Raw genomic sequence first — 22,624 nt, forward strand, 5'->3', positions numbered from 1 at the left:
GACAGGCAAAGGAGCAAGTAAGCATCTGACGCATCCTTATGTTGGGTCCCACCCTTTGGCATTCAGATCTACCTCGGGGTATTAATAAATACTTATTAGCTCGTGAAAGGAAAACAGTCCTCCGTTTCCCGTGCCAAAGCTGGCAAAGGAAAAAAGAGAACTTGTTATTAAAATATTGAAGCCTATTCTACATGTATATGCGTAGATGTAATCTTTGCGATTAAGAACCTATGCCATATTATATTGGCATGGAAACATCACTGCAGCTCTGCAAAGGAGCAGAAGGAAACAAAAGAGACGTGTCTGCCATTTGATGTTGTTTTTATCTTTTAAGGAGCATTGCTATGCTATGCTATGCTATGCTATGACAACATCATATCTGATGACCTTCCGAACTCTATTATCCTCTTGTCTTCCTCCTTTTTGGGTACTTACCACCACACTGGGATCCAAATACTCTACCTTATATCATTTGCCAATTGTAAATAATATTTGTATTTTCGTGTTTACCATTATTAGCTTACTGATATTGGGGCTCTTATGGGCCCCACACTTATTTTGTTTGTCTAATTGAGAGTTGGCATAGATATGTTTAAGTAACTATATTTCTTAAATTAAATAAATCATATAGTTTTTCTAGCTTATTAAGCTAACTCATCGGCAAGAACAATAAATTCATGTGCTGAACCATTGAATGAAAGACTTATTTGGCTATGAGTTTAAAAAAAAAAGAGATTGGGATTTAAAAAAGAAGAAGAGATGGGGTTAAAAATATAGGATAATCACCGGATAAGATACAGTAGCATTAAGAACGATAAATCTAATAATTAATTAAAACATAAGAAATAAAAATGGTGTTTGATTTTGATAGTTAGGATAGAAGATAAAAATAATCCAATTAAATTTAATATCTCTTCTTTAGTTTCATATAACTAGATACATAGTCTTATAATTTTATTTTATAATTATTTATTAACTACTCATGGTAATACTGATCCACATCCCATAATTTTTTTTTTCACTACATAGATATTATAAAATATTATTAAGTATATTATAATTTTATAGCATTATGATGTTCAATATGACAATATGAATCTAACAGGATGCAACACTGTAAATAGTATATAAATAAAAATATAAATAAATATTTGGGTATAAAAGTATTTGAGATGCGCAAATTGGTCTTTTCCTAAAATAGGATAATTCAGACATTATCCCATATTTTTTTATCGCACCTAACGCTAAAAAAGATTATTAAACTAGGTTTATCGTTTTTTTTCTTAAATCCCAAGGGGTTTTAACACCCATTTTGTGAAAAGAATTGAGATAAAAAGGGATTTTTTACGGATAAATTTGGTGCGAGCTAATCCGTCCGTCCATGCTGGTCATTGATCGTATAGATCTGAACAGGCCAGCTCGGAGTGAATCCCGATCTTTGTGCTTACCTTGCGTTAAGATTCGGGAAAACGTGCATCTGGAGTGCTGCAATTACTTTACAACAATTATACGGTACCTCATTGGATCTCACTTCGTGAACCAAGACCTAGTGATTCACGGCAACCCGTGATATGAAGGGTGTTCGAGAAACGTCTGACATCTGCTGTCGTCCCACGGTTTCCACCTCTCTCATTTCGCAAATTCATACATGCACATGATTTTTGACCTCACCGTCGCATCTCCAAGCACAGTCTCTCTCTCTCTCTCTCTCTCTCTCTCTCTCTCTCTCTCTCTCTCACGTCGACTGCTGTGTTTGTTCCAACTCGTTCCTTCTATACTTTGAAAGCCACGATCTTCTTCTCCTTTTCACCCCCTCTTTGGCGCCCTCCTCTTCTGTCTCACTTCTTTTTTTATTTTCTCTAAAATGGGAGCAACGGAAGAAGACCCGCCTCCAACGCGTAGTCTCGTTGTTGTTCCTGGTGAGATCTCTTCTCCTACTGGTTCTTCGTAGGGATCTCAGTGATCAAGGTACCGAAAAACTCAGTTCTTTTACCACTTCTTTTCTACAATGCGCATCCATTTGCGGCGGGGTTCGTCAGTTCCTTTTTAAAGAAGTGATTTTGGCACTTCGTGCCCATTTCTCCGTTGGGGTTTGGCCCAAATCGAACGGCATTTGCCTTTCTCACACTTGGAATGATAGCTACTGATTTCTTGTACGATTTTCTTCTTTTTCTGGGAGATTTTGTTTTTGTTTTTTTGGACATAACTCTGGGAGAAATTACATGGGAATGTTTGACGTGGCTTATAACTGATGAATGCTTTGTTTTTTTTTAGCTTGAAACCGTGGCCTTCATTTCTTTTTCGGTGTGTGTGAGTGTATCTAAGTGGGAAGTTTTGAAGTAAAAATTGCACATTTCATTGAAGAAATTTTAATTTTATGAAATGGGCTATCCTTTTGTTGAATTTCTACTAGGTTGCAGTGATTTTGGGAACTCTTGGAAGTGAAACGTGATCCGAATATGGATCAGTATGAGGTTTTGGAGCAGATAGGGAAGGGAGCATTTGGTTCTGCACTTCTAGTGAGGCATAAGGTTGAGAAGAAGAGGTGAGGGAGCCACCGGTGCCAATTCCATCATTTGGGTTTTTGCTGGTTCTTAATTTATCTTCATCTCCTTGCGCATTTAGGCCTCCGGTATTTTGGCAAGTGTATTGAGCTTTCTAAGCTGTGCTCCGCTACTGGTTTCAGGTATGTTTTAAAGAAGATTCGGCTTGCTCGACAGACAGATCGATGCCGTAGGTCCGCCCACCAGGAAGTAAGCATCGGACAGAACACTAGCTATTACTTGCAAATATTAGTCGGCCAAATCACGTATTTAGGATCAGAAAGTTGGTTCAAGCTCTCTAGTAGTTCATAGTTTGTAACTCTATCTACAAAGATATATGCTAGTTTTGAATCAACCTATTTTCAATCAATGGAAACAAATATTCTATTTGCTTTTGCAGATGGAGCTTATATCTAAAGTGAATAACCCTTTTATTGTTGAGTATAAAGATTCCTGGGTAGAGAAGGTAAACATCTGGTCTCTTTATCTTCACAGGAGCAGCTTGTATCCTATTATTGGCATAATCATTTCTATCTATAACTGCAACTGTTACTGACTGCAGGGTTGCTATGTGTGCATTATAATTGGTTACTGTGAGGGTGGGGACATGTATGTATCTTTATGAGGTGAAATAAGTATTAAGTTCTTCTCTTTGACTCTGAAATCCTTGGACAAAGCTGTAACATCTCCGTACAATTTTACAGGGCAGAAGCTATAAAGAAGGCCAATGGAAATCTTTTCCCTGAAGAGGTTGTTAACTTGAATTGTAAAGTTCCTAACGGTTTTTTCTGACCAAGCATGATGCTTCTAACCGTGTTATCCAGTTTGTATTGACGAGGGTTTCTCTTGTCTGTTTACAGAAGCTTTGTAAGTGGCTTGTACAGCTCCTTATGGCCCTTGATTACTTGCATGCCAGTCATATTCTTCATCGTGATGTAAAGGTTAGTGATAATATAGTGATACTAGTATTGACCACTTAGATTTTCCATAAGCAAATCTTTGAAGCTGTTTACTGACAGCACTCCCATATTGTTTCAGTGTTCAAATATATTTCTTACAAAAGATCAAAACATTCGGCTTGGTAAGATGCTGTTTTATGCTAATGCAATATTTTATTGTCATGCTAAGTTGCATTCTTTATGAGTTCAAAGATTCTAGTTTGAAGAATTCCATTTTTGGATGTCATTTGCAGGTGATTTTGGGCTTGCTAAAGTATTGACTTCAGATGATTTGGCTTCATCAGTGAGTTCTTGACTAGATTTATACCTACAAGTTTATTTATAAGGTTTCTTCCTGATGTTTGCTTTCTCTTAACAAAGGTTGTTGGAACTCCCAGCTACATGTGCCCAGAACTTCTTGCTGATGTACCATATGGATCTAAATCTGATATATGGTCTCTAGGTGAAGTGCATGTTCACGAGTTAACATACATTCAGCACTTTTCGGTTTCATAAGATCCATGTCACTTAATCTCTCTGATATCCAGGATGCTGCATATATGAAATGACTGCCCTTAGGCCCGCATTTAAAGCTTTTGTAAGTTGTGGCATTTCTCAATTTTTATTTTTTAATTAGTGCTATTCCTTAGTTTTTCCTACATTATTTAGTCTGGAAAACTGTAAATGTTATATCTTTTGGAGTTTGGAATTTAGTTGTTGATATGAGGTCAATTTCTTGCATATTTGAGTTGATGTTTTTATTCTCTGTTGAGAAAGAAACAGCAAAGATTTGTATATTCTAGGTTTGCTAATTTTATGAACTGCTTGTCACATTTTAATAATAATTTTATCTCTGATTATGCTGTAATCTGTGAATGACATGACATTTCTATTTTGCAAGGATATGCAAGCATTGATAAACAAAATTAACAAGTCTATTGTGGCTCCTCTACCCACTAAATATTCTGGCGGATTGTAAGCACTTAGCCAAGTCTGTTTCAAGTTCTTGTTAAGTTTTCTCCTAAATTTTTCTTCAATCTGTGTTCTAATATTCTGCTACAAATTATTGATTGTTTCATGCAGTAGGGGACTTATTAAAAGCATGTTGCGGAAAAGCCCAGAACACAGGCCAGGTGTATGTACTTATCTAGGCAATATCATTTTCTTTTGTTTAATGCTTTAGATATGCATATGTACATGCATCTCTGAGTACAGATGATTTTAATACCTTTTCTTGTTTAAATTCCAGGCTGCAGAACTTCTCAAACATCCACATCTTCAGGCCTATGTACTTCAAGTCCATCTTAAGTCTAGTCCTACCCGCAGCATGGTTCCTCTCCAGCTTACTGCAAGCAATCAGGTCAAAAGGATTAGCTTTCCTGATGCTGAAGATGATTCAGTGTGCAAGGACAAGGAGAAAAGGCACTCTTTTGCAAATGAGCGGATTCTCAAACTTAACAATCCTTCTGCTGGACGGGATTCTATAAGTTCTACACGAAGTATAAAAGACTATTCAAATTATACAAATCAAAGGGCAAAAGAATTATCTGTCGGCAGTAACCAAGTTGGAGAGAGAGGTGTTGACAAGGCAGTCAAGGAGAAGAATTTGGATATCACAAAGACCCCTAGATATACTCCTAAGAACTTCACTACATCAAGAAGGCAGTCAGACCCATCAAAAACATTCCATACCAGAACAAATGATAAAGAGGTACAACTGCATATATGTCTTAGGGCCTGTGCTAAGGGTGATAATGACAAAATCTATCACTTTTATTTTTTTAATGATTAAGCTGGAATGGCTACGGATTTTTGATGTAGAGGTCATGTTAAGTTACTGGCCAATTGGAGTTCTTACAGTTTCTAAATGTGGCACTTATTCACTCTAATTCTTGTGTTCACAGTGCCAGCTCCAGTCATCACGGACTCCAGCTGATAGAACTGCTCAACCTTCTCGAAGAGTATCTCTGCCTTTTGCAGCATTCGAAACTCCTCAAAGGCGAAATATCAGCATTCTCCACCGGGTGGAATCCCCTGATATTTCAGTTAACGCGCCTCGAATAGATAGAATTGCTGAATTCCCATTGGCTTCTTCTGAAGACCCTTTATTCTCTATTCACAAGCTATCATCAGCTCATGGCTCCTCTGCCACCCCACACTTTGTTGATCGGTCCATCACAAAGGATAAATGTACCATTCAAATATTTCGAACAGAAGGAGAAAATGGTAGCGATTCTTCTGACCGCTATCCTACTGCTGCGGATGCTTCAAGCAGGGGATCCTCAGATTCAAGGCAGAGGAGGTTTGACACCTCATCATACCAGCAGAGAGCTGAGGCTTTGGAGGGATTGCTCGAGTTCAGCGCACAGTTATTACAGCAGGAGAGGTTTGAAGAGCTGGGGATCCTTCTGAAACCATTTGGTCCTGGCAAGGTTTCTCCTAGAGAGACGGCCATATGGTTGACAAAGAGCTTCAAAGAAACTGGGGTGTAACTGAGGAGCTATTGTGCTCTCTGCTGTTTAGATTGCTACCCATGTTAACACTAGGTGCCTCAGAACTTACTGCATCAGTTTTGTACTTTAGACTCAAGATGTAGTCTGATGTGTAGCTATAAACTTGTATCTTTCTATCAGCCTTACTGTTTTTGGTGCCTTATCCGTTGTAGTACATTATAGAGATTTCTTTGCTTCTACACCTTGCCCAGGTCATATGAGGAAATTTTGGCAATAATTTGGCTGGAAGAGGTCATCTTGAACCAGATATTAATGCCTTTCGAGCAAGAAAGAACTACAGCAGCAAATGCTGCAATTTTTATTGGAAGTTAACTGGATTATGAAGTTTTGGGTCCATAGTAAACATAATCCCTACTACTGAGCAAATTGAAGGTGATCTATGAATTCTAGAAATAAGCTGATAACTTCATTAAATTACATAATCGTTTTCGATCAATACAAAACTGATACAGTAAAGTTTTTCTACTTAAATTCCCCTGCAAATAACATTAAGAAAACAAAAACCTTTGGTAACAACTGAACTCTTAGGTACCTTCATCTTCGAAAGCATGAGCGAACCTTCATCTTTGACAGTAGGCATTTCAAATTACATTATATGATAGGGATGTCATATTAGTAGGCTATCTTTTCCCACGAACCTGAAAACAAATTGAGATGCATATTGTATGTCTAACAAGGTCACTAGGTACAACATCAACAGAGAGCTTCATGTATCAATTCACACCAGCCTCATATGCTACTAGAGATCTGGATTTTTTCTTGTTTCATTACACTGCTCATAGATTTGCATCCACTGCCTCTTAAGCTGGTGAGCCGATACGCAAAGACGACCGTTGCATTTGCGCAGCAGCTCTAGGGATGTTTGGCCACTCCATTGATGCTCTCCTTCTGTTTAATGGCCTCTCGCATGACTCAGGTCGCATCTTCGGTGCACTCTGCGATCGAGCCTTAGCCCTCGATGACTCTGTGTCGGCCATGTAATTAGGAGAGAAGGCATAGTTGTTTCGAGAGATTGGAATACATACATAAGATGCTGAAGAGAAGTAAGGGCTGCTCTGTGCTGTGGCAAAGGATAATTCTTCGAGGCGGTTGCTGAAAATTCTCGGGCTCATGTCAGTTAAGGCTGATGGAGTTGGTGAGAGCTGTTGGCTTACAACAACCTTGGAATAACTTCCATTGCAGTATTCAGATAAGCTATGATGAGTACTTTTAACTTGTGCTGTTAAATAGCTATATCTACTCTTTGAACTGCCCCTATTATATCCATTATCTATCTCTACAATTTTCACATTGTCCTCTGCCTTCCCTTCCATCTGCATTCAAGAATTGAAGGTAAGAATCTATTGTGCAAGCTATGACAGTAGTATTGGCAATTGAAGGTACTTACAGATGATTGATGTAGGTGAGGATAGTGTAGTGATCTAATCCTTCTGATGGATTGCCTCTGTAAGTTATTTCTCTCTTCTTCTAGCATTTGCATCCTCTGAGAACTAGCTTTAGCTTGGAGAAACATTAAAGCCCTCATGCGACGAAGAGTAGTAGTGGCTTGCTTCCTCACTAGTTGTCCTCTTATCAGAGCTTGCAATTTCACAAAACCTCTCAATGCATATAGAGCTTTCTTAGCCTGCATAAAGGGTTGAATAATTTTGCATAAATGACTGCATTCTGCAGCATCATGTCATACATTTTTTAGGACCACTCATGTAGAGGTTTCAGATTTCTGATGAAAATTTCAGAACATTCATTTTATTTTCATGTCAACATTAAAGTTACTACAAAATAAAGATGTGCAGAGTTACATTCCTTTGCACAATTTAGTCTGCATTCTGTCTATAAACACTTCTTTACTAATAGATTATTTGCTTCGTACAATCTAGATGCTATGAAATCATAGTTCTAGATAATGAAAAATTCTTTTGAACAAGTAAAAGTTAAGACTCTACCAGATAAGCTCGGAATATAGATTGTATTCTGACAGCAGCCACATCCTCAGCAGCAATGTTTCTCCTTGTAGCCTTTGCCACTGTCATGGCATGGCTTCTCTGATCCTTCCCTTCTACCGCAGATCGACGAAAGCTCCATCTCCTCTTCTCTGCAGGCAATGGACACGGTTGGTTCTCGCAGTTCCGCTTCTCCTTCTCCTTCTCCTTCTCCTTCTTTCCAGTTAGAAAGCTCTTGAGCCATTTTGCTGTCTTTCCCATTGCCTCCTGTTGAATTATAACGAAAGATAAGAAATTTGGAATTTAGTTATTCTCTTTCTATTCCGCAGTTTTATCCTACTTCCGGCTCATGCCGTAACTTCTCGTGATCATTTCTTGGGTGTTTTATTCTGCAGGGAAATTATCCCTGGCAATGGTAGATTTGAATCGTTTGATTTCTTTGACCAACATTTTTTCAACTCTATTAACTGCCCATCTTTTCTGTGTCACCAACCAACTACTAATTGATTTTACGCCAATCTCCTGCATTCCCACATGCAGGAATTTCATATTAAATAGAGTTTTTTTTTACATATTTGCAATTGCATTCTTTAAAATATTATAATTACCATTAAAATATTTTTACTTCACTAATTGACATTATGATTAAGTTTTTAACGGGATATTCCTAACTTATGATTATTAAAATTAACAAATATAAATCAATGACTATAACATATCTTTCTTTCTTAAAATTTAGATAGATAGTTTTTAAATTATTTTAAATAATTTATAGAAGGGAAAATAGTCTTTTGAAATCAAAGATTTAATTTTTATTATGATATTTTTAAGGATGTAGCAGCAGCTTTGATATTTTTGAAAAGTTTTTAATGGCAGTTATGTAAAAATCTCTATTAAAATAACCAGTTTATATATAATTCCTGCAGTCGAGGTTGTAGAACATCCACTCCCTAATAATTTCGGATCTAATGTGGGAAGGTTAGGGTCACTGAGGTGGCGAGTTAATTCGAAGATTAATGGATGGTTCAGAACGCCACGTGGGAATCAGCGCTGACGTGTCGGTTGATTCCTCTCATGATAGGTCATTAAACGTGGGTCCCGTGTACTGGGTCATATTGCAAAGGGTCGAAGTATTTTAGTCCCACATCGGAGGATGGAAGAGCATAACACAAGTGGGGAGCATATATATAGGAAGGGACGGCACCGGTGTTCCATACTTACCTGGACGGGGTCTATGGACGATCAAGAAGGCTCATGGCCTAGGTTAGGGGCCTCCATTGCACGTGGGAGGAGCCCTGGCTTACCATCTCCCTAAATTGGGAGAGTGGACGTCATAATTTGTGGTCGAGGGGGTACGCGTTCGCGCGGCCCCTACCTAATGCGAACTTACAAATTTTGGTTGTAGTTAATGTCAATTAATTAAGATTTTGAAATTTATACAAATTTATCTCAAATACTTGTCTTGTCGCATTTTATTAATTGGTATTTATCATTTGGTTTTTATACTCTATTTTTAATGTCTCGAGTTAAATTAAAAAAGGATAATTTAAAAAAAAAAAGGTAAAATGAAAATGCTTGAGTGAATAATGTGGTAAATTTTGAATTTATTTTTCGCACTGAAATAATTTGAATTCACTGGATTCGTTGACAAACTCCCGTTGCACTCTTGACTTGGTCAATAGGAACTTGGAAAGTAGGAACTTGAAAATTTAAGGAGAGTTCAAATTCCAAAACTTTTCCCGAGTCCTTATCAGTCCTCCCAACCGTTTCAACCTCCCCTCCTCCCCTCTCCTACCACTAACAACCTATCTATCTCATCCTCCATTTCCTCCCTCTTCTTCTCTTAGTTTCATTAGGAGATAACAAATGGATTGGTCCATGGTTGCTGTTTTCTTACTCATCCCTGCCATTTCTCCCTCATGGCCACCAAAAGCAGCAGCCACAGAAGATGTTCTGTCTCCTATACTAAGTACAACTCCTACCCCTCTCTATCCACTAGTTTTGCCAATTGATCACTATAATGCAAAAGTTATCTCTGTTTTGATTCTTTTGTGAAGATGGTATCTGCAATGGCGTGGAGTGCGGAAAGGGTAGGTGCAAGGTTGCAGAGGATGGCGTTTTCGGGTTCGAGTGCGAGTGTGATAATGGCTGGACTCAGCTCCAGTTCGATGATCACCTTAGGTTCCTCCCATGCATTATCCCAAACTGTGCGAAATCTCTTCTTCCTCTGTTTAACTGGTTTGAGCTATAGATTTCTTCAACTTATTTCTTATAATAATTCCCTTATTTCTTATTCAGGTACCTTTGACTCGGCCTGCTACAATGATTCCATGCCTCCAAGAACTCCCTTTCCATCAATTTCTCACACGTCCATCTTTGATCGTAATTTCGTCATATCATCTTCTCAGCATTATCATATGATCATTGTAACTCATCTTTTCTTTTCTTCTCCATTAGCATGCTTGTGGTCCTTCTGCGGGAGCGGCACGTGCATCAAGACATCCGATTTCGAGCACCGTTGCGAGTGCAGAGAGGGTTACAGCAACCTCTTGAACATCTCAACCCTCCCATGCTTCAAGAAGTGTAACAAACTCTATTTGCTTACTAGCTTAAAAAGAAGAAGATTATTTGGATTCAGATGGTTATATATAATGAGGTAATATATGGCATTTGCAGGTAGAATTACCGCAGATTGTGCAGTGTTGGGGTTTACTTTGTCAAACTCCTCTTCTCCAACCGCTTCACCTAACTTTTTTGAACACAATGGCAGAGGTTAGAGTGGTTGTCCAATTCTTTTCTACCTTATTTCATCACAAAGCTAAGTAGAAAAAATAATAATATCACATCAATCTTCTTGTCTCAAAATTCTCCCCTTCAGTAATGTAACTATGATCCTTTACTTCTAAATGCTCCTTTATTGCCTTTATATCCCTCCAAATTCTGCGTTGGATTAGAGGTCTTGTCCAAGGAAGTTGGAAAATTGGGACTGAATTGGTGCATTTCTTTGCCAGCTTCAACTCTTACAACAAGCTCTCTGTGGTTCTACAGCTGGGTGATGTATCTAGCAGTATGGATAAACTTCTGAAAGCATCATTTGGAGGCTATTCATCTATTGGCAGTATCATTCCGAGTCTTGCTTGCAATTTTGATAGTCGAATAGCACATTGTACTAGAAAGAAGAGTAACAGTACAGAAGTATAATATTCCTTCTCTATCTTTTACTCTTGTTCTATTTGTTAACTATCACTGTTCTTGAATCAGAATCACATAATGCAAATCACTTGATTTGAATTGCTCTCTTTGTATCCATTGGCATTCTCCAGAAGAGAACAAATGAGGGAAGCAAATCCAACAAACTGAACGGAAAAAGAACTGAAGCAAAACTTGCATCTTATTTTGATCCGTCGACTATCGTCGCTCTCCTGTTAGTCAATTATAGCGACATTTAATTTTAGACACTAACCCTATCCCGAAAAAACGGATTTTGCCTCCACACTGACTCCATCTTTTCCTGCAATTATACTGCGATTGCTATGCCTACAAACAGACCATGCTCAAACAATCTCTTCAGGACCTGAAATTTCTTTTCCTGCCGCAGTTGCATCCTTATGGTTTGAATTATCCGAAACATAAGGCTTCCCATCTGCATCCAATCTGAGTTTCACCTCACGTCCTGCTTCTTTAAACAATACTTGCAATCTTGTAAGAATAACCACTTACAAGTTTCGTCTCATCGACAGCCACATCAAATTTCTCGGATGAAGATTCAACCATCTTCTCCCAAAGAAGTGGATGAGATTAAGATCTGGATCCACCTGTTTTAACAAGTTGTATGAAATTTAGATCAAGAAAGATCAATTGTCAACATATATGTTTCTTATGCCATTTATAACTAGTGCATACGAGACATCATTTAAGTAGATGAGCAGAAACATATGTAAACTTAATGTAGATAACTATCTTATATGTGATATAGAAGTCTTCTGCAAACCAGATGAGGTCAGATAAAAGATTCAAAACTAGCGTTGGCCATTTGTAACACAGGTTCATAATTAACCTTCCTAAAAACTTTGCAACACACTCCGATCTTTCTAAAGAACTCAATAAGGTGGTAGTTAGTAATTAATTTACTAGATTATACTCAATCACTTATCCAATTCTACTCAATGGTCCTGCCATCCGATTCAGTAGAAATTCTGAAAGCAGAACATGCTAACAATCTAAAGGTCATCAGATGTGCCATCTACCAATCCTGTGATTCCGAATCAACAAATTCTTTGTGCAATTATCTCATCTTTCCTCCGAAAACCTAAAAATTCCCAGATGGGTAGTTGTGATTCCGAAAGAAAGCAGCAATGATAACCTCGTCGGCGCTATCAATGGCAAGATCAAGCCTTGGGTGCTCGTCGAGAGTGGAGAGAGGAATTCCGAGTGACTGCGCCTACTCAAAGGTCCTGTTCGACGTGGGCATACCGACGATTCGGTAAGCTTACAGGCGGTTAGCAATGTACCGATCTCTGCAAAGACGAAGCAGCGGTGGATCCAGTGCCTAGGCCAAGGACCACGCTTCTGCCGATGTACTCAACGGCCTTGACGGCGGCGACCTTCTTAAGATCGTCTTGGGTTAATGTGGCGGTGGAAGGGGGAGAGGGAGACGGAACGCATTCGAGAAAATAATATTTGATACTAAAGAAATATTACATTCCACGCCCTATATTTTCAACATTTACGGTTCCATTCCTAACCTTTCAGTATTTGCATGTTGATCTATATTATTGTAAAAAATTTCTAAGATAGACAGACGAGAGAATCATAAATTCACGAAATGTAGGGTGCGAAATGTAAATATTTGAGAAAGTCGATGATGCCATCTCAGCGACGACTTGAGAATTCGTCGTTGTCTTTTACAGCAACGCCGACTTATTCTTTGTCCACAAAGCGTCTAAGGAACCGTCTTGTCCCTAGTTGTTCCCACCTCTCTCTCTCTCTCTCTCTCTCTCTCTCTCATCTAAACGCTAAATCCAAGTTCGCGTGATCGCCTTCCTTGATTTCTTTCCTCTCTATTCCTATCGATCTCTCTCTCCTTCGCCATGGCGTCCGTAGCTTCTTCCGCGATCCAACGAGGCCAGGTACAGTACAGCCTCTTCTTTGCCCAAATCCTAGGTCCTTTGATTTCCCATCTCCTTTACCGTCTCCTCTTCTCTCAAGGTCGATCTCGTCGACTTTGTCGATTGGAGCAGCGTTGAGTGCCTCAACCAGAGCTCTACCCACTCGCTCGCCAATGCCTTGAAGCAGGTCGGACTCGACTCGATCGGCTCGTCCAATTCTTCCTCGATCAGTTTGCTTTGTTCTAAATCTGTGTTTGTTAATCTTGTAGGGTTATAGAGATGATGATGGATTGCATCTTGCGAGCGATGCGGACGAGCAGCTCTTGATTTATATTCCCTTCATGCAAGTGGTCAAGCTGCACTCCGTTGCCATCAAGGGCCCGGAAGAGGAAGGTGCTGTTTAGTTTTCTCTTGGAATTAGGGTCTTGAGATAGAACTTAAAATTTGGGTCTTCATTTATCAATATGTTAGGTTTTGATTGTTACTTGGGTTATGATGATCGGGTGCTGTTCTGCTTGCAACTATCTCGAAGTTTAAAATGCAAATATTTTTTGTGATACTAACTGCATGTATGGTTTCTATGTTGAAATCATAAACTTATTAGTGTATGTCTTGTGCATTGTACATATACCTAGTGCAAATTGCAAACATATTACTTATACATTTCATTTGTGGTTGTTTCTTTGACTTTCATTTAAATCATACTGTTCTTTGTGCCTACAAAGGAACTGGAATGGAATCCCTTCCGGGCTTTTATATTTTTTGTTGGAAGACTGGGATCCTAAGCTTGACCTACTACAAATAACTTGTGTAGTGGAGGAGACAGAAGTCTAACCTCTTGTATTAAATTTCGTATCACCCTTTTTTATAGCACCTTTACTTTTTCTCTGTAACTCCACATGTAGACTCTATTGCCCGACGACTTTCTAAATCAGTTTCATAGGACCAAACACTTTAGAATTCCTCTACTCTAATTAGTGAAATGGCTTCACATAATATTAACATATCATATCCATTAGGTTTTAAAATTTCTAATTTGGAATGAAATAGGGCAAAATGCCTTCTGTCACCCCCATAAAAAAAACAATGCCATTTTCTTGTGAGAAATGAGTTATCAGTTGAACAACTTCAAAAATGAGTTTTGAGGAATGTCGGAGCTTCATGGGCAGTGCCCCATTCCCCAGTCAGATGTTTTGATGTGAGCTATACTCCGCGAGGAGTCACACGGGCGTATGGCCTTTTGCCTTGCCATTTGACCTCTCTTCCCATGTGAGACGGAATGCTCGGTGACAACCTCTCAATTGTAACCGCCTGGGCCAATGTCGGAAGTGAGTGAAAGATGGATTTTTTTTTCTTCTTTCAATTGTTTGTCTCTCTTTTCTTTTCTTCCCCATTAGCTTCCCTGCTTCTATACTTCTCCTTTGCTGCTTTTACAATTGCTAAAGAGGTCAAATACAACTATTAAAAGGTATTATATTTTTTTTGTCCATTATCTAAATGCTAAGTTTTTGGATCAATTGGTTACCTAACATTTAATAAGGTTTTTTTCATTTTCGCGATCCACATCACCACTTCCATGTTGGTCTATGTAAGTTGAATAACATGGAGTCAGCCCTCTCCAATTACAAGACCCAGATTGATCTATCTTGAACTCCTATTATTTTCTGCATACTCTCCTGCACACTTCAAGGAGATCGAAAGTGTTACTTAGGAAATTGGAAATTATTGCATTTGTTATTATCAAGTCATGTCAGATATAAGCTGCTTGGTTTTTAGAAGCTTTCAATTTTGGTCAGATACCTGTTTAGATTGTTTGTATCCAGTAAAATTCATTCTCTGCTACATTTTTAGAAGAGTAAACTGAATTTAAGAAAGATCCCTGTTCCATAACAAATTGAATCTAAGAAAGATAGCAGTTCATAACTATTGCCGTCTGGTTTGGTGCATTATCTGTAAAATTGAAGAGAAAGGCTCTCCATTCTTAGGGCTTACCTCCTTTTCCTGTGTTGTCTCTAGAAGTAAACTTTGGTATTTAAAACACTAATAAACCTTATCTCCAGGTATGGACATATGAAGCTTTTTGAAATTTGTAGTTTTTTTTTTCTTCAAATTTTGGCATCGTCAACCTTGGTCATATCCAAATAAGATATGGTGCTGCTGTCTCCTAGTAAACAAAACAGCTTGGGCTGCAGGAAGAGATAAGTTGCAGTGCATGTGCCATTGGACAGACCCATATGAGTGTGTGGCATGGGTGCGGAGGGGGCACTGTTGCAGGCTGGGATAGCATATATTATGTACCTATGTTACAATATGTTGACCATACCACAGCCGACCTCATTGATCTGCCACTAAGAAAATGAAACATTGAAAAACTCAAAGCATGTCGACATCAAATATATCTTTTATTTGTGAACTTTGTCTGGGGCCCTCTTTCTGTCATGAAAGGCACTATTCCACTGCATGGCTGTTATTTATTCATGCTTAATTCTCCATTTGACATTAAATAGATATTTTATTGTGAAACTTATTTTGAGTCCTTTTTCCCTCTGCATGACTGTTCTTTATTCACGCTTATTTCTCCTTTCAATTTCCGAAATTGTATTAAAAGTAATTGATCATATTGAATGAGTATCTTTTATTTGTGAACTTTGTCCGGGGCCCTCTTTCTGTCATAAAAGGCACTATTTCCACTGCACGGCTGTTAGTTATTCATTTTTATTTCTCCTTTTGACATTAAATAGATATTTAATTGTAAAATTTATTTTGGATCCTCTTTCCCTCCTAAAAGCATGTATCCCCTGCATGACTGTTCTTTATTCATGCTTATTTCTCCTTTAATTTTCGAAGTTGTATTAAAATTAATTGATCATATTGAATGATTCCATGGCAGGTCCGAGGACAGTTAAGCTATTCTCCAACAAAGAGCATATGGGTTTTAGGTATGTTTGCCAACTGTCTGAAACATTCATCTTATAAAATTTGGAATCCGTCAGATACTTTGGCTTTATGTGACTTGGACTCTTTACTGAGTATTTAATAAGTGTTGCAGTAATGTTAATGACTACCCACCTAGCGATTCAGTTGTTTTATCCTCGGAAAATTTGAAGGTAAATTTTTCTTATTAGTTACATTGCACGTGTTGGCCTTAATGTGTTCATGGGGTTGTGTGTATCCTCTGAGTGAGCAAGCAATGTAAATGTGATAGTTGAAAGTGTAAACTGTCACTAGTTGCTAATGTAAAGGTGATGAATTATTTAGTTGTTAAACCTAGTGTCATGACTTGATGTCACATCATTTGCAGGGGAAGCCTGTTATTCTGAAGTATGTCAAATTTCAGAATGTTCGCAGGTGGGAGGGAATGTTGATTTCATTTGTTCCTTGTATATTTATTTTAATTAACTTATATGGTACTGTGATTATTTAATTGAAATTAATTTATCAGCTTAACTATTTTCATCGAGGACAACCAAGGTGGCAATGACATATCCATTGTTCAGAAGATTGCCCTTTTTGGAACAACGTGAGTATCGACATTAGTATTTGCTTTGATATTTCTTTTAGGAATCTATCTTTTTCTTTTCCACCTGTTGCATTAATTACTATATTACTTATTAGATTGATTTGCACATTAGACTGCGGTAATCATCGAATTGGTGGCAAGCAAACAATATGTTATTTTTGAGCATTGGTGCTAGGCAAAACATTTATTGTCAGGTTAACTTTATAAATTATATGATCAGCTAAGCTAGAATCAGGGTTAATAGCTTGTTTATAATGTTAGATTAAGACAGGATATTTATATACAGGTGTATGTGCATAAACTCAAATGTATGGTCTTACTACAAATGATAGATGAAATAAGCTTCATCTGTGGCGGCCAACTAAATGAGGGAAATTGTTCAAGATGTCTGGAAATTTTTTTGATTTAGATTGATGGCATCAGAATGGGGGCAATAAGGACTAGAAATTACTTACCTAAGAGTAGAGAATGAAGTTATTGAATCCCTCAATCTTTTAGTTGCTTTTGGTGGTCACTTTGATTGGTGAAGGGTTTAGATATTCTTTGGAAATGAATGGCAAGCTAATGAAAGAATTTTGAGGAGGGTATTTGTTGTGATTTTACACCGGAATCTGATCTTCTGTGGTTTGAGAGTTTGATTGCTGATATAGATATAGATTTTTCTTTAATTGCACACATTCACATGATGTATTTCAGACATTCAGTAGATTTCTCAGCTGATCATTGGACTTGTCCTGTTGGAGTAAAATATCATTGACAAGGATGGTCTAGTGTGTGGTAGTTTTTGTTCAAGACATATCATTTGGTGGTGCCATCTGAATCATCACTCATCAGAGACTAGTATTGCAGTGACCAAGCAATTAGATATATCTACATATACTGAAAAGAAGGAAGTGTTAGTTGGATTTATAGGAAACTAGGTATAGAATGAAGCTATTCCAGTTTAATGAGTCAACATAAGGTGCTTTTCTTTTAGAATTGCAGAAGACATGGTGTCTTAACAAGAGTTTCTGGACATCATATCCTCATTGCATACAAATAATGACTCTCACGTGAAATGACCATAAATGATAACTTAGAATCATTCTCATAGAATGGTCTATTATTGATCAAAAACAATTCATAGTGTAAAACTGTCCTGTGCCATTTTTCCACTTGATATAATCTTAGGTAACAATTCTCTAGGTTAATTGATGTGATGGTTGTCTTTTTAAACCTTTGGCTTATTTAATATTTGAGGCATGTAGTTCCATTAGTTCTCTGATTTCAACCATTGAGTGTTTCAATCAACATGTGAAGTAATTTATTAATCATGAACTGAGCCATCTGTACTAAATAACTTGAAGGAATAATTTGTGCTATTCATTGGAGTATTGGACTGTTTCATATTGATCATGAACTGCATCACGTGTTTGTTGATCGTGACTTAAACCAATGATTCAAAGCATCATTGTGGTAGTTGGCATTCGTGAGCTTCTGATAGAGGCATTCTGGAGAATTCCTTGTTGAATAGGTAAATTTTACCCTCATTTGGTATTATATGAGTTCTCAGAATGAGAAATATTATGGCTCCTGTACTTTTTCATCCCACTGGAGCAACAGCTCACAACAGTTCGCGTCTCCGTCATGTAGTTATGGCAGAAAAATGGTCGTAAATGTTTGGTATATAGTCCCTATCATTATTGTGAAATTTGAGTACCTACTGTCTGCTTATTTGGATCTCATTATAAGATTGTACATCACAACCTTGAGTAATTTTAATTTTCTTTTACTTGAACTAGATCATACAGAACCTGGTATTCTGGTTTCATCAACATTTGCTTAGAAAGGGTCTTCTTTGCAGACTTTCATTTTTGTAGGACCTGATGCATCTCTGAGATTAAATATGCCGTAGGATTGTAATTAGGCTTCTTCTGGTTAAGTGTTGAACAACTTAACCCCTTATACCTGAGCCTTGTTCATCCGTTTTTATTTTATTTTATTTTGCAGTTATTGTTTTAATTGATAAAATTGAACTTTTTTCGACACTAAATAGTAAATACACATCTTTGTATAGTGATTATATAAAGTGACACAATTTACATATGTTGTCTATGTTTGAGTCTATTATTGTCAGTTGAAAAATAAAATATAATTAAGCTGGAAATAGCTATTCTTCTTCTTCTTCTTCTTCTGTTTTTTCCTTTTCCAATCTTGGAAATGTCTTAGTACAATCCTCATGTCAGCTTATTTATTGCTACCAAAGAAGTCGTATCTTTAGGTCCTCTCTATCTTTCCCTCTGTCATACGAAAAGATTGATAAGATTGGCATTCATATTGCTTCCATATATACACCATTATACCAAGCTTTGACCTATAGATTGCTATCCTCATTTGCCTATTTTCACATTGCTTGCAGGGTAGACACGACAAATATGAAGGATCTGAAGAAGATAGAAGAGCACTAATTGCTGCCCACGATTTCATGGTCGAATCTTGAGAGATTGATGATATATGGCAAAATGCATACAGTGAAACCATATAACCATCAAATTCTTTCCCAATAGTTTCTATTTACCAGGACTAATTGTGATCAATTGAGCTCTTGCAGTGTGTACACAGTGCTTCTCCTCGTACTCTCTTCTTTTACTGGTTCCAAGTGACTCCAGAATAACTTACTACTACTAACATATTAATACATTAATACACTCTTTCTCTTGGACTTGATGTTATGATGGTGTGGACCTCACTCCAATCTGGATAATGATCTTTGTTCTCTTTATTTATTTGAGTATTTCCGTACTTTTCCCGCAGCAGTAACCTCATCCTCTCTTCTTTTATCGTAGGGTCGTCGTTAGCTTGCCTTTTGCTTTCTCCTCAACCTTTCTCTTTTCAGATGCCTCGCTATTCTCTCTCTCTCTCTCTCTCTCTCTCTCTCTTTGCCATCTTTCGTTCCTCTCTCTCTCTCCCTCCCTTGAATTGTTGCTTCTTTTCATAATCTCTTAATGAGTTGCATGGCATGTGACACTGTCTCTCAATAAGTCCTTTCCGATCTCACTCTACTAGTACAGTCGGTGTGCTGCTAATCGTGTTAATTCTTGTAAGCATTGATCATCCCAAATGCATCGTCTATGACTCTTAATGTATATATGGGGCCATGCATGAATTTACTGCTGCCGCGTACCAGCTGTTATTGATTGCAACATGCCGCCTGCATTAATTTGCTGATCGGTATGGGAGGTTGCATACACGTGTATGGGATATTTGGTCTTTTATTAGCGGCCCCTCCTCTAAAGTTTGTACTAAGCTACTAATGAGTCTATGATGATCCTTTACAATACTCTGGATCACCTTCATACAAACTGTCCTTGTTCTACGCCAACAAGCGTTGTGAAACAGATTAAAAAAAAGTCATATAATAACCGATTTCTGTACTAGATTTTTCAGTTAATTGACTCGACCTTCCTAGTTTGATGATCACATAGCTAGATTGCGAAAGGTTCCATATATTCGACTAAGGAGATTAACTTCTATGTCTAGTTTATGATTAATCTGAAAAATAACTGGAAGTGTTTAGATTAACAGTGAGATCTAATAATATATTTTAGAATCTATATGCAGTTACCTCACAGTAGTACACATTGACCCTTACGTTCCATCTGTCTGGCTATAGTAGTAGCAGTAGCTATCCCACCAGTTCATTCTCCAGCTCGGTAGGATCCCAAATTTAGTCCTGTTCATGCCATGCTCGTGACCCGTAACGGTGTTCTTTAAGCAGTGGGATCCCACTGTGTGAAGAAGAGGAGTATCTCCCTCTTTTATTTCTCGGTACGCCTCTTTTTGTTCACCCCTACCTAATAAGTAAAAGGCCCACAGAGCTCCAAACTCTAGGCTTAGTAGTAATAGCAGTAGTTGTCAGTACCACTGCTTCAGCTACTAGTGGAGGTTTGCAGGAAGGCCACTGACTTCTTTATCTAGTCATTTTATTTGCTTTCCGTATACTTGATTTGGTGAACTACGAGGCTTACACCATTACTCAGCTTTCTCTGGGTGGATCCGGTGTTGTTGCTTATGGTTGAATAGTTTTGAAACTATGAAGCCACTTGCTTTGCCTAAAAAAATAACAATGTAAAGATGTAAGAGGTCAATATCGGATGATTGGATGCTGACCAGTTTGGATGTTACTCATTTCTTCTCCATTGTATCTGCATCAGGTTCTCATCCAGACCATTCACTGTGAGCTACATGGAGTTTGGTAATTGGTAGTTTAGAAGCCCATCTTGTTCCTGTCTACACTTTTCAAGATCGGATTTGAAAGCCACACATCTTGATGGAACACTACTACCAAGTTAGCGATAACTCTTCTCGAGATTATCTATCAATTAAACAAGGCTAGCAATCTGAGTTGATTTGGCCACTGTCGAGTTTTGATGCCTCTGGAACTCACTGCTGATCCCGAGCTTTGAATCTTTGGAGATACTTCTGAAGTAAATATATTTAGCTACTATTGAGATGGTCCCTATTCCCTACTCTAGCAGTATATATATATATATATATATATATATATAAATTTTTTAGATCAATGATTCATCAGCTGGCCATTTCGCCGAATTTGTTATAGATTTTACTTTTGAAAAAAAGAAAAAGAAAAAAAGATTAGCCCAGACATTTGCGCATGCTGTTTGATATATCCTTTTCAACATTTGAAGGTGTACATTCATTTCAGGTGATTGGGTACTTCTATTTGCTTCTCTCTTTCTCTCTTATCTCTTCACTCTCTTAATGCAACTGATCACTTGGCAGAATCCCCACTCACCTAAATTCTATTCTCATCAATGGTGAAAAGGGTGCAATGGAAGCAAACCTCCACTTAGCCCCCAATCACATCTTTGAGACAGTGAGGGCCAACTTCCAGGGATTGATATCACAGGGGTTGATATGAAAAAAATTTAGTCTTCTTGGCTTTTGATGAGGTTGGGTATCTGAAGGACATCAAGTTGCAGCTTTTGCTTGGTGCTGCTGCCATTTCAGTTACCAATAACTAACTACCCACAGATCCCTTATTCTTACTATTTGTTTTACTTGTAAGTTGGAGAAAATTATAAATATTATAAATAGGATCCTCCTTATGCTTGTTAAGTTAAACTTAGATCAGAGTACGGCAATATGTAAGAGCGTAATTTAACAAAGGATTTTGTTTGTAATATAGCTATAAATATAGTGTGTTATTTCTACTTATGGACTTATTATTAATACTAGGCTCAACTAGTAGTATTTCGAACAATAATTGTGGAGGTGGGGTGACGTCAGGTTGAGCAAGCAATAGACATAGCCAAGTCAAATCCTTTACCTTCCCTTATCACTTTAAAAAGTGGTGTAAAAAGAAAATTTCTGGTCCTTTATTAGAATCGTAGTGCGTTTAAAGTAGTCTCATGATTATAGCATATGACCCAATTGTGATCTTACGGTGGAGATCAAGCACTCAGATGATTTAGTAATTGTGGTATTTATGTTCTATTATTACGGTTTACACTCTATCCTTTACTTATCCTATAGTTGAATTCTTATATTTATTTTAATAAAATACTAATGATATCTTTGCTTTTAATTAATCATCAGTCTATACGTTATATAGACAATTGAATCCATAACCAACTTGGATAAACCGGTAAGACCCAGCTACTGATCTATAATAAATAGTTTATTATAAAACGCTGTGAACAATCTTTGTATTTAGAAAATATTCCAAGTAGTATATAATCTTTTAATATGATTTAATGCAAACTAAAAATAAACACATAATGAAGGTGACAAAAAATATATATGAAAACTTATTTCTAATCCCTATTCTGAAGTAGTAGTGTATATTATGTGCTAGAACCTCCACTATGTGCACCAACTACAACCAGAAGCCATAGAACCATCTGCAATGAGATTTGTCACTCAGTACATGGGGAGATATCTAACAAACAGGGAAGTGCGAGGTGAGCAAGCGAATTTCTTCAGTCATGGTAATCACAGTCCAAAGTGCTTAGTGGACTCGGTTGAAGAAGACGCTGATGAGGAGAGGGAGCCGACCCCTG

General features: G+C 37.6%; 4 protein-coding genes, 1 non-coding gene and 1 pseudogene across 10 annotated transcripts; 4 read left to right on the forward strand and 2 right to left on the reverse strand.

Annotated features, from left to right (window-relative positions):
- Positions 1–1,602: 1,602 nt before the first annotated feature.
- On the forward strand, positions 1,603–6,173 carry LOC140796824 (serine/threonine-protein kinase Nek2-like). Of its 4 annotated transcripts, none has more exons than XM_073149959.1 (15): positions 1,603–1,968; positions 2,414–2,545; positions 2,687–2,753; positions 2,944–3,009; positions 3,106–3,152; positions 3,248–3,293; positions 3,404–3,484; positions 3,582–3,624; positions 3,736–3,785; positions 3,863–3,944; positions 4,030–4,079; positions 4,383–4,456; positions 4,565–4,616; positions 4,731–5,192; positions 5,386–6,173. In XM_073149959.1, exons 2-15 carry the CDS (start codon positions 2,460–2,462, stop codon positions 5,971–5,973), a joined length of 1,794 nt encoding a protein of 597 aa, XP_073006060.1. In that variant the 5' UTR covers positions 1,603–1,968; positions 2,414–2,459; the 3' UTR covers positions 5,974–6,173. The 4 variants fall into 4 exon arrangements, with proteins under 4 accessions (XP_073006060.1, XP_073006063.1, XP_073006061.1 ...); XM_073149962.1 differs by having other exon boundaries at positions 1,651–1,919; positions 3,106–3,169; XM_073149960.1 differs by having other exon boundaries at positions 1,743–1,919.
- Positions 6,174–6,389: 216 nt separating this feature from the next.
- LOC140796690 (protein IQ-DOMAIN 19-like) lies at positions 6,390–8,298 on the reverse strand. The gene is made up of 3 exons (XM_073149772.1): positions 7,938–8,298; positions 7,382–7,618; positions 6,390–7,307 (listed from the first exon to the last, which is right to left on the reverse strand). The coding sequence occupies exons 1-3, from the start codon at positions 8,193–8,195 to the stop codon at positions 6,795–6,797; spliced, it is 1,008 nt and encodes a 335-aa protein (XP_073005873.1). The 5' UTR covers positions 8,196–8,298; the 3' UTR covers positions 6,390–6,794.
- Positions 8,299–9,147: 849 nt separating this feature from the next.
- On the forward strand, positions 9,148–9,308 carry LOC140797089 (U1 spliceosomal RNA). Its single transcript, XR_012110581.1, has one exon. It is a non-coding gene; the product is annotated as a U1 spliceosomal RNA (small nuclear RNA).
- Positions 9,309–9,675: 367 nt separating this feature from the next.
- Positions 9,676–11,225, forward strand: LOC140796088 (uncharacterized). 3 transcript variants are annotated; one of them, XM_073148953.1, is made up of 6 exons: positions 9,676–9,903; positions 9,992–10,141; positions 10,233–10,316; positions 10,392–10,517; positions 10,611–10,706; positions 10,946–11,225. In XM_073148953.1, exons 1-6 carry the CDS (start codon positions 9,801–9,803, stop codon positions 11,017–11,019), a joined length of 633 nt encoding a protein of 210 aa, XP_073005054.1. In that variant the 5' UTR covers positions 9,676–9,800; the 3' UTR covers positions 11,020–11,225. The 3 variants fall into 3 exon arrangements, with proteins under 3 accessions (XP_073005054.1, XP_073005052.1, XP_073005053.1); XM_073148951.1 differs by having other exon boundaries at positions 9,687–9,903; positions 10,233–10,517; XM_073148952.1 differs by having other exon boundaries at positions 9,687–9,903; positions 10,233–10,517; positions 10,983–11,225.
- Positions 11,226–11,358: 133 nt separating this feature from the next.
- LOC140796440 (probable ribose-5-phosphate isomerase 3, chloroplastic) lies at positions 11,359–12,672 on the reverse strand (annotated as a pseudogene).
- A 182-nt stretch (positions 12,673–12,854) lies between these two features.
- On the forward strand, positions 12,855–19,273 carry LOC140796856 (PITH domain-containing protein At3g04780). Its single transcript, XM_073150003.1, has 8 exons — positions 12,855–13,063; positions 13,143–13,229; positions 13,312–13,435; positions 15,933–15,981; positions 16,092–16,149; positions 16,344–16,390; positions 16,485–16,562; positions 18,961–19,273. The coding sequence occupies exons 1-8, from the start codon at positions 13,025–13,027 to the stop codon at positions 19,007–19,009; spliced, it is 531 nt and encodes a 176-aa protein (XP_073006104.1). The 5' UTR covers positions 12,855–13,024; the 3' UTR covers positions 19,010–19,273.
- Positions 19,274–22,624: the final 3,351 nt, after the last annotated feature.

The sequence above is a fragment of the Typha latifolia genome, chromosome 10 (genome assembly GCF_019914945.1).
Source record: "Typha latifolia isolate L0001 chromosome 10, TyphaL0001v2, whole genome shotgun sequence".
In the NCBI taxonomy this organism is placed as follows: domain Eukaryota; kingdom Viridiplantae; phylum Streptophyta; class Magnoliopsida; order Poales; family Typhaceae; genus Typha; species Typha latifolia.

What these genes read in the sequence shown, in the direction of transcription:
- LOC140796690 (XM_073149772.1), bottom strand. Translation starts at nt 8,195, where the DNA reads ATGGGAAAGACAGCAAAATGGCTCAAGAGCTTTCTAACTGGAAAGAAG. An exon ending in CTATATTCCGAGCTTATCTG is followed by an intron (nt 7,619 to 7,937) that starts GTAGAGTCTTAA and finishes CCCTTTATGCAG; the next exon opens with GCTAAGAAAGCTCTATATGC. An exon ending in CTCACCTACATCAATCATCT is followed by an intron (nt 7,308 to 7,381) that starts GTAAGTACCTTC and finishes TCTTGAATGCAG; the next exon opens with ATGGAAGGGAAGGCAGAGGA.
- LOC140796824 (XM_073149959.1), top strand. Translation starts at nt 2,460, where the DNA reads ATGGATCAGTATGAGGTTTTGGAGCAGATAGGGAAGGGAGCATTTGGT. An exon ending in CAGATGATTTGGCTTCATCA is followed by an intron (nt 3,786 to 3,862) that starts GTGAGTTCTTGA and finishes CTCTTAACAAAG; the next exon opens with GTTGTTGGAACTCCCAGCTA. An exon ending in GCCCAGAACACAGGCCAGGT is followed by an intron (nt 4,617 to 4,730) that starts GTATGTACTTAT and finishes TTTAAATTCCAG; the next exon opens with GCTGCAGAACTTCTCAAACA.
- LOC140796856 (XM_073150003.1), top strand. Translation starts at nt 13,025, where the DNA reads ATGGCGTCCGTAGCTTCTTCCGCGATCCAACGAGGCCAG. An exon ending in CAAGGGCCCGGAAGAGGAAG is followed by an intron (nt 13,436 to 15,932) that starts GTGCTGTTTAGT and finishes ATTCCATGGCAG; the next exon opens with GTCCGAGGACAGTTAAGCTA. An exon ending in ATTGCCCTTTTTGGAACAAC is followed by an intron (nt 16,563 to 18,960) that starts GTGAGTATCGAC and finishes CATTGCTTGCAG; the next exon opens with GGTAGACACGACAAATATGA.
- LOC140796088 (XM_073148951.1), top strand. Translation starts at nt 9,801, where the DNA reads ATGGATTGGTCCATGGTTGCTGTTTTCTTACTCATCCCTGCCATTTCT. An exon ending in TGTTCTGTCTCCTATACTAA is followed by an intron (nt 9,904 to 9,991) that starts GTACAACTCCTA and finishes TCTTTTGTGAAG; the next exon opens with ATGGTATCTGCAATGGCGTG. An exon ending in CCCATGCATTATCCCAAACT is followed by an intron (nt 10,142 to 10,232) that starts GTGCGAAATCTC and finishes TTTCTTATTCAG; the next exon opens with GTACCTTTGACTCGGCCTGC.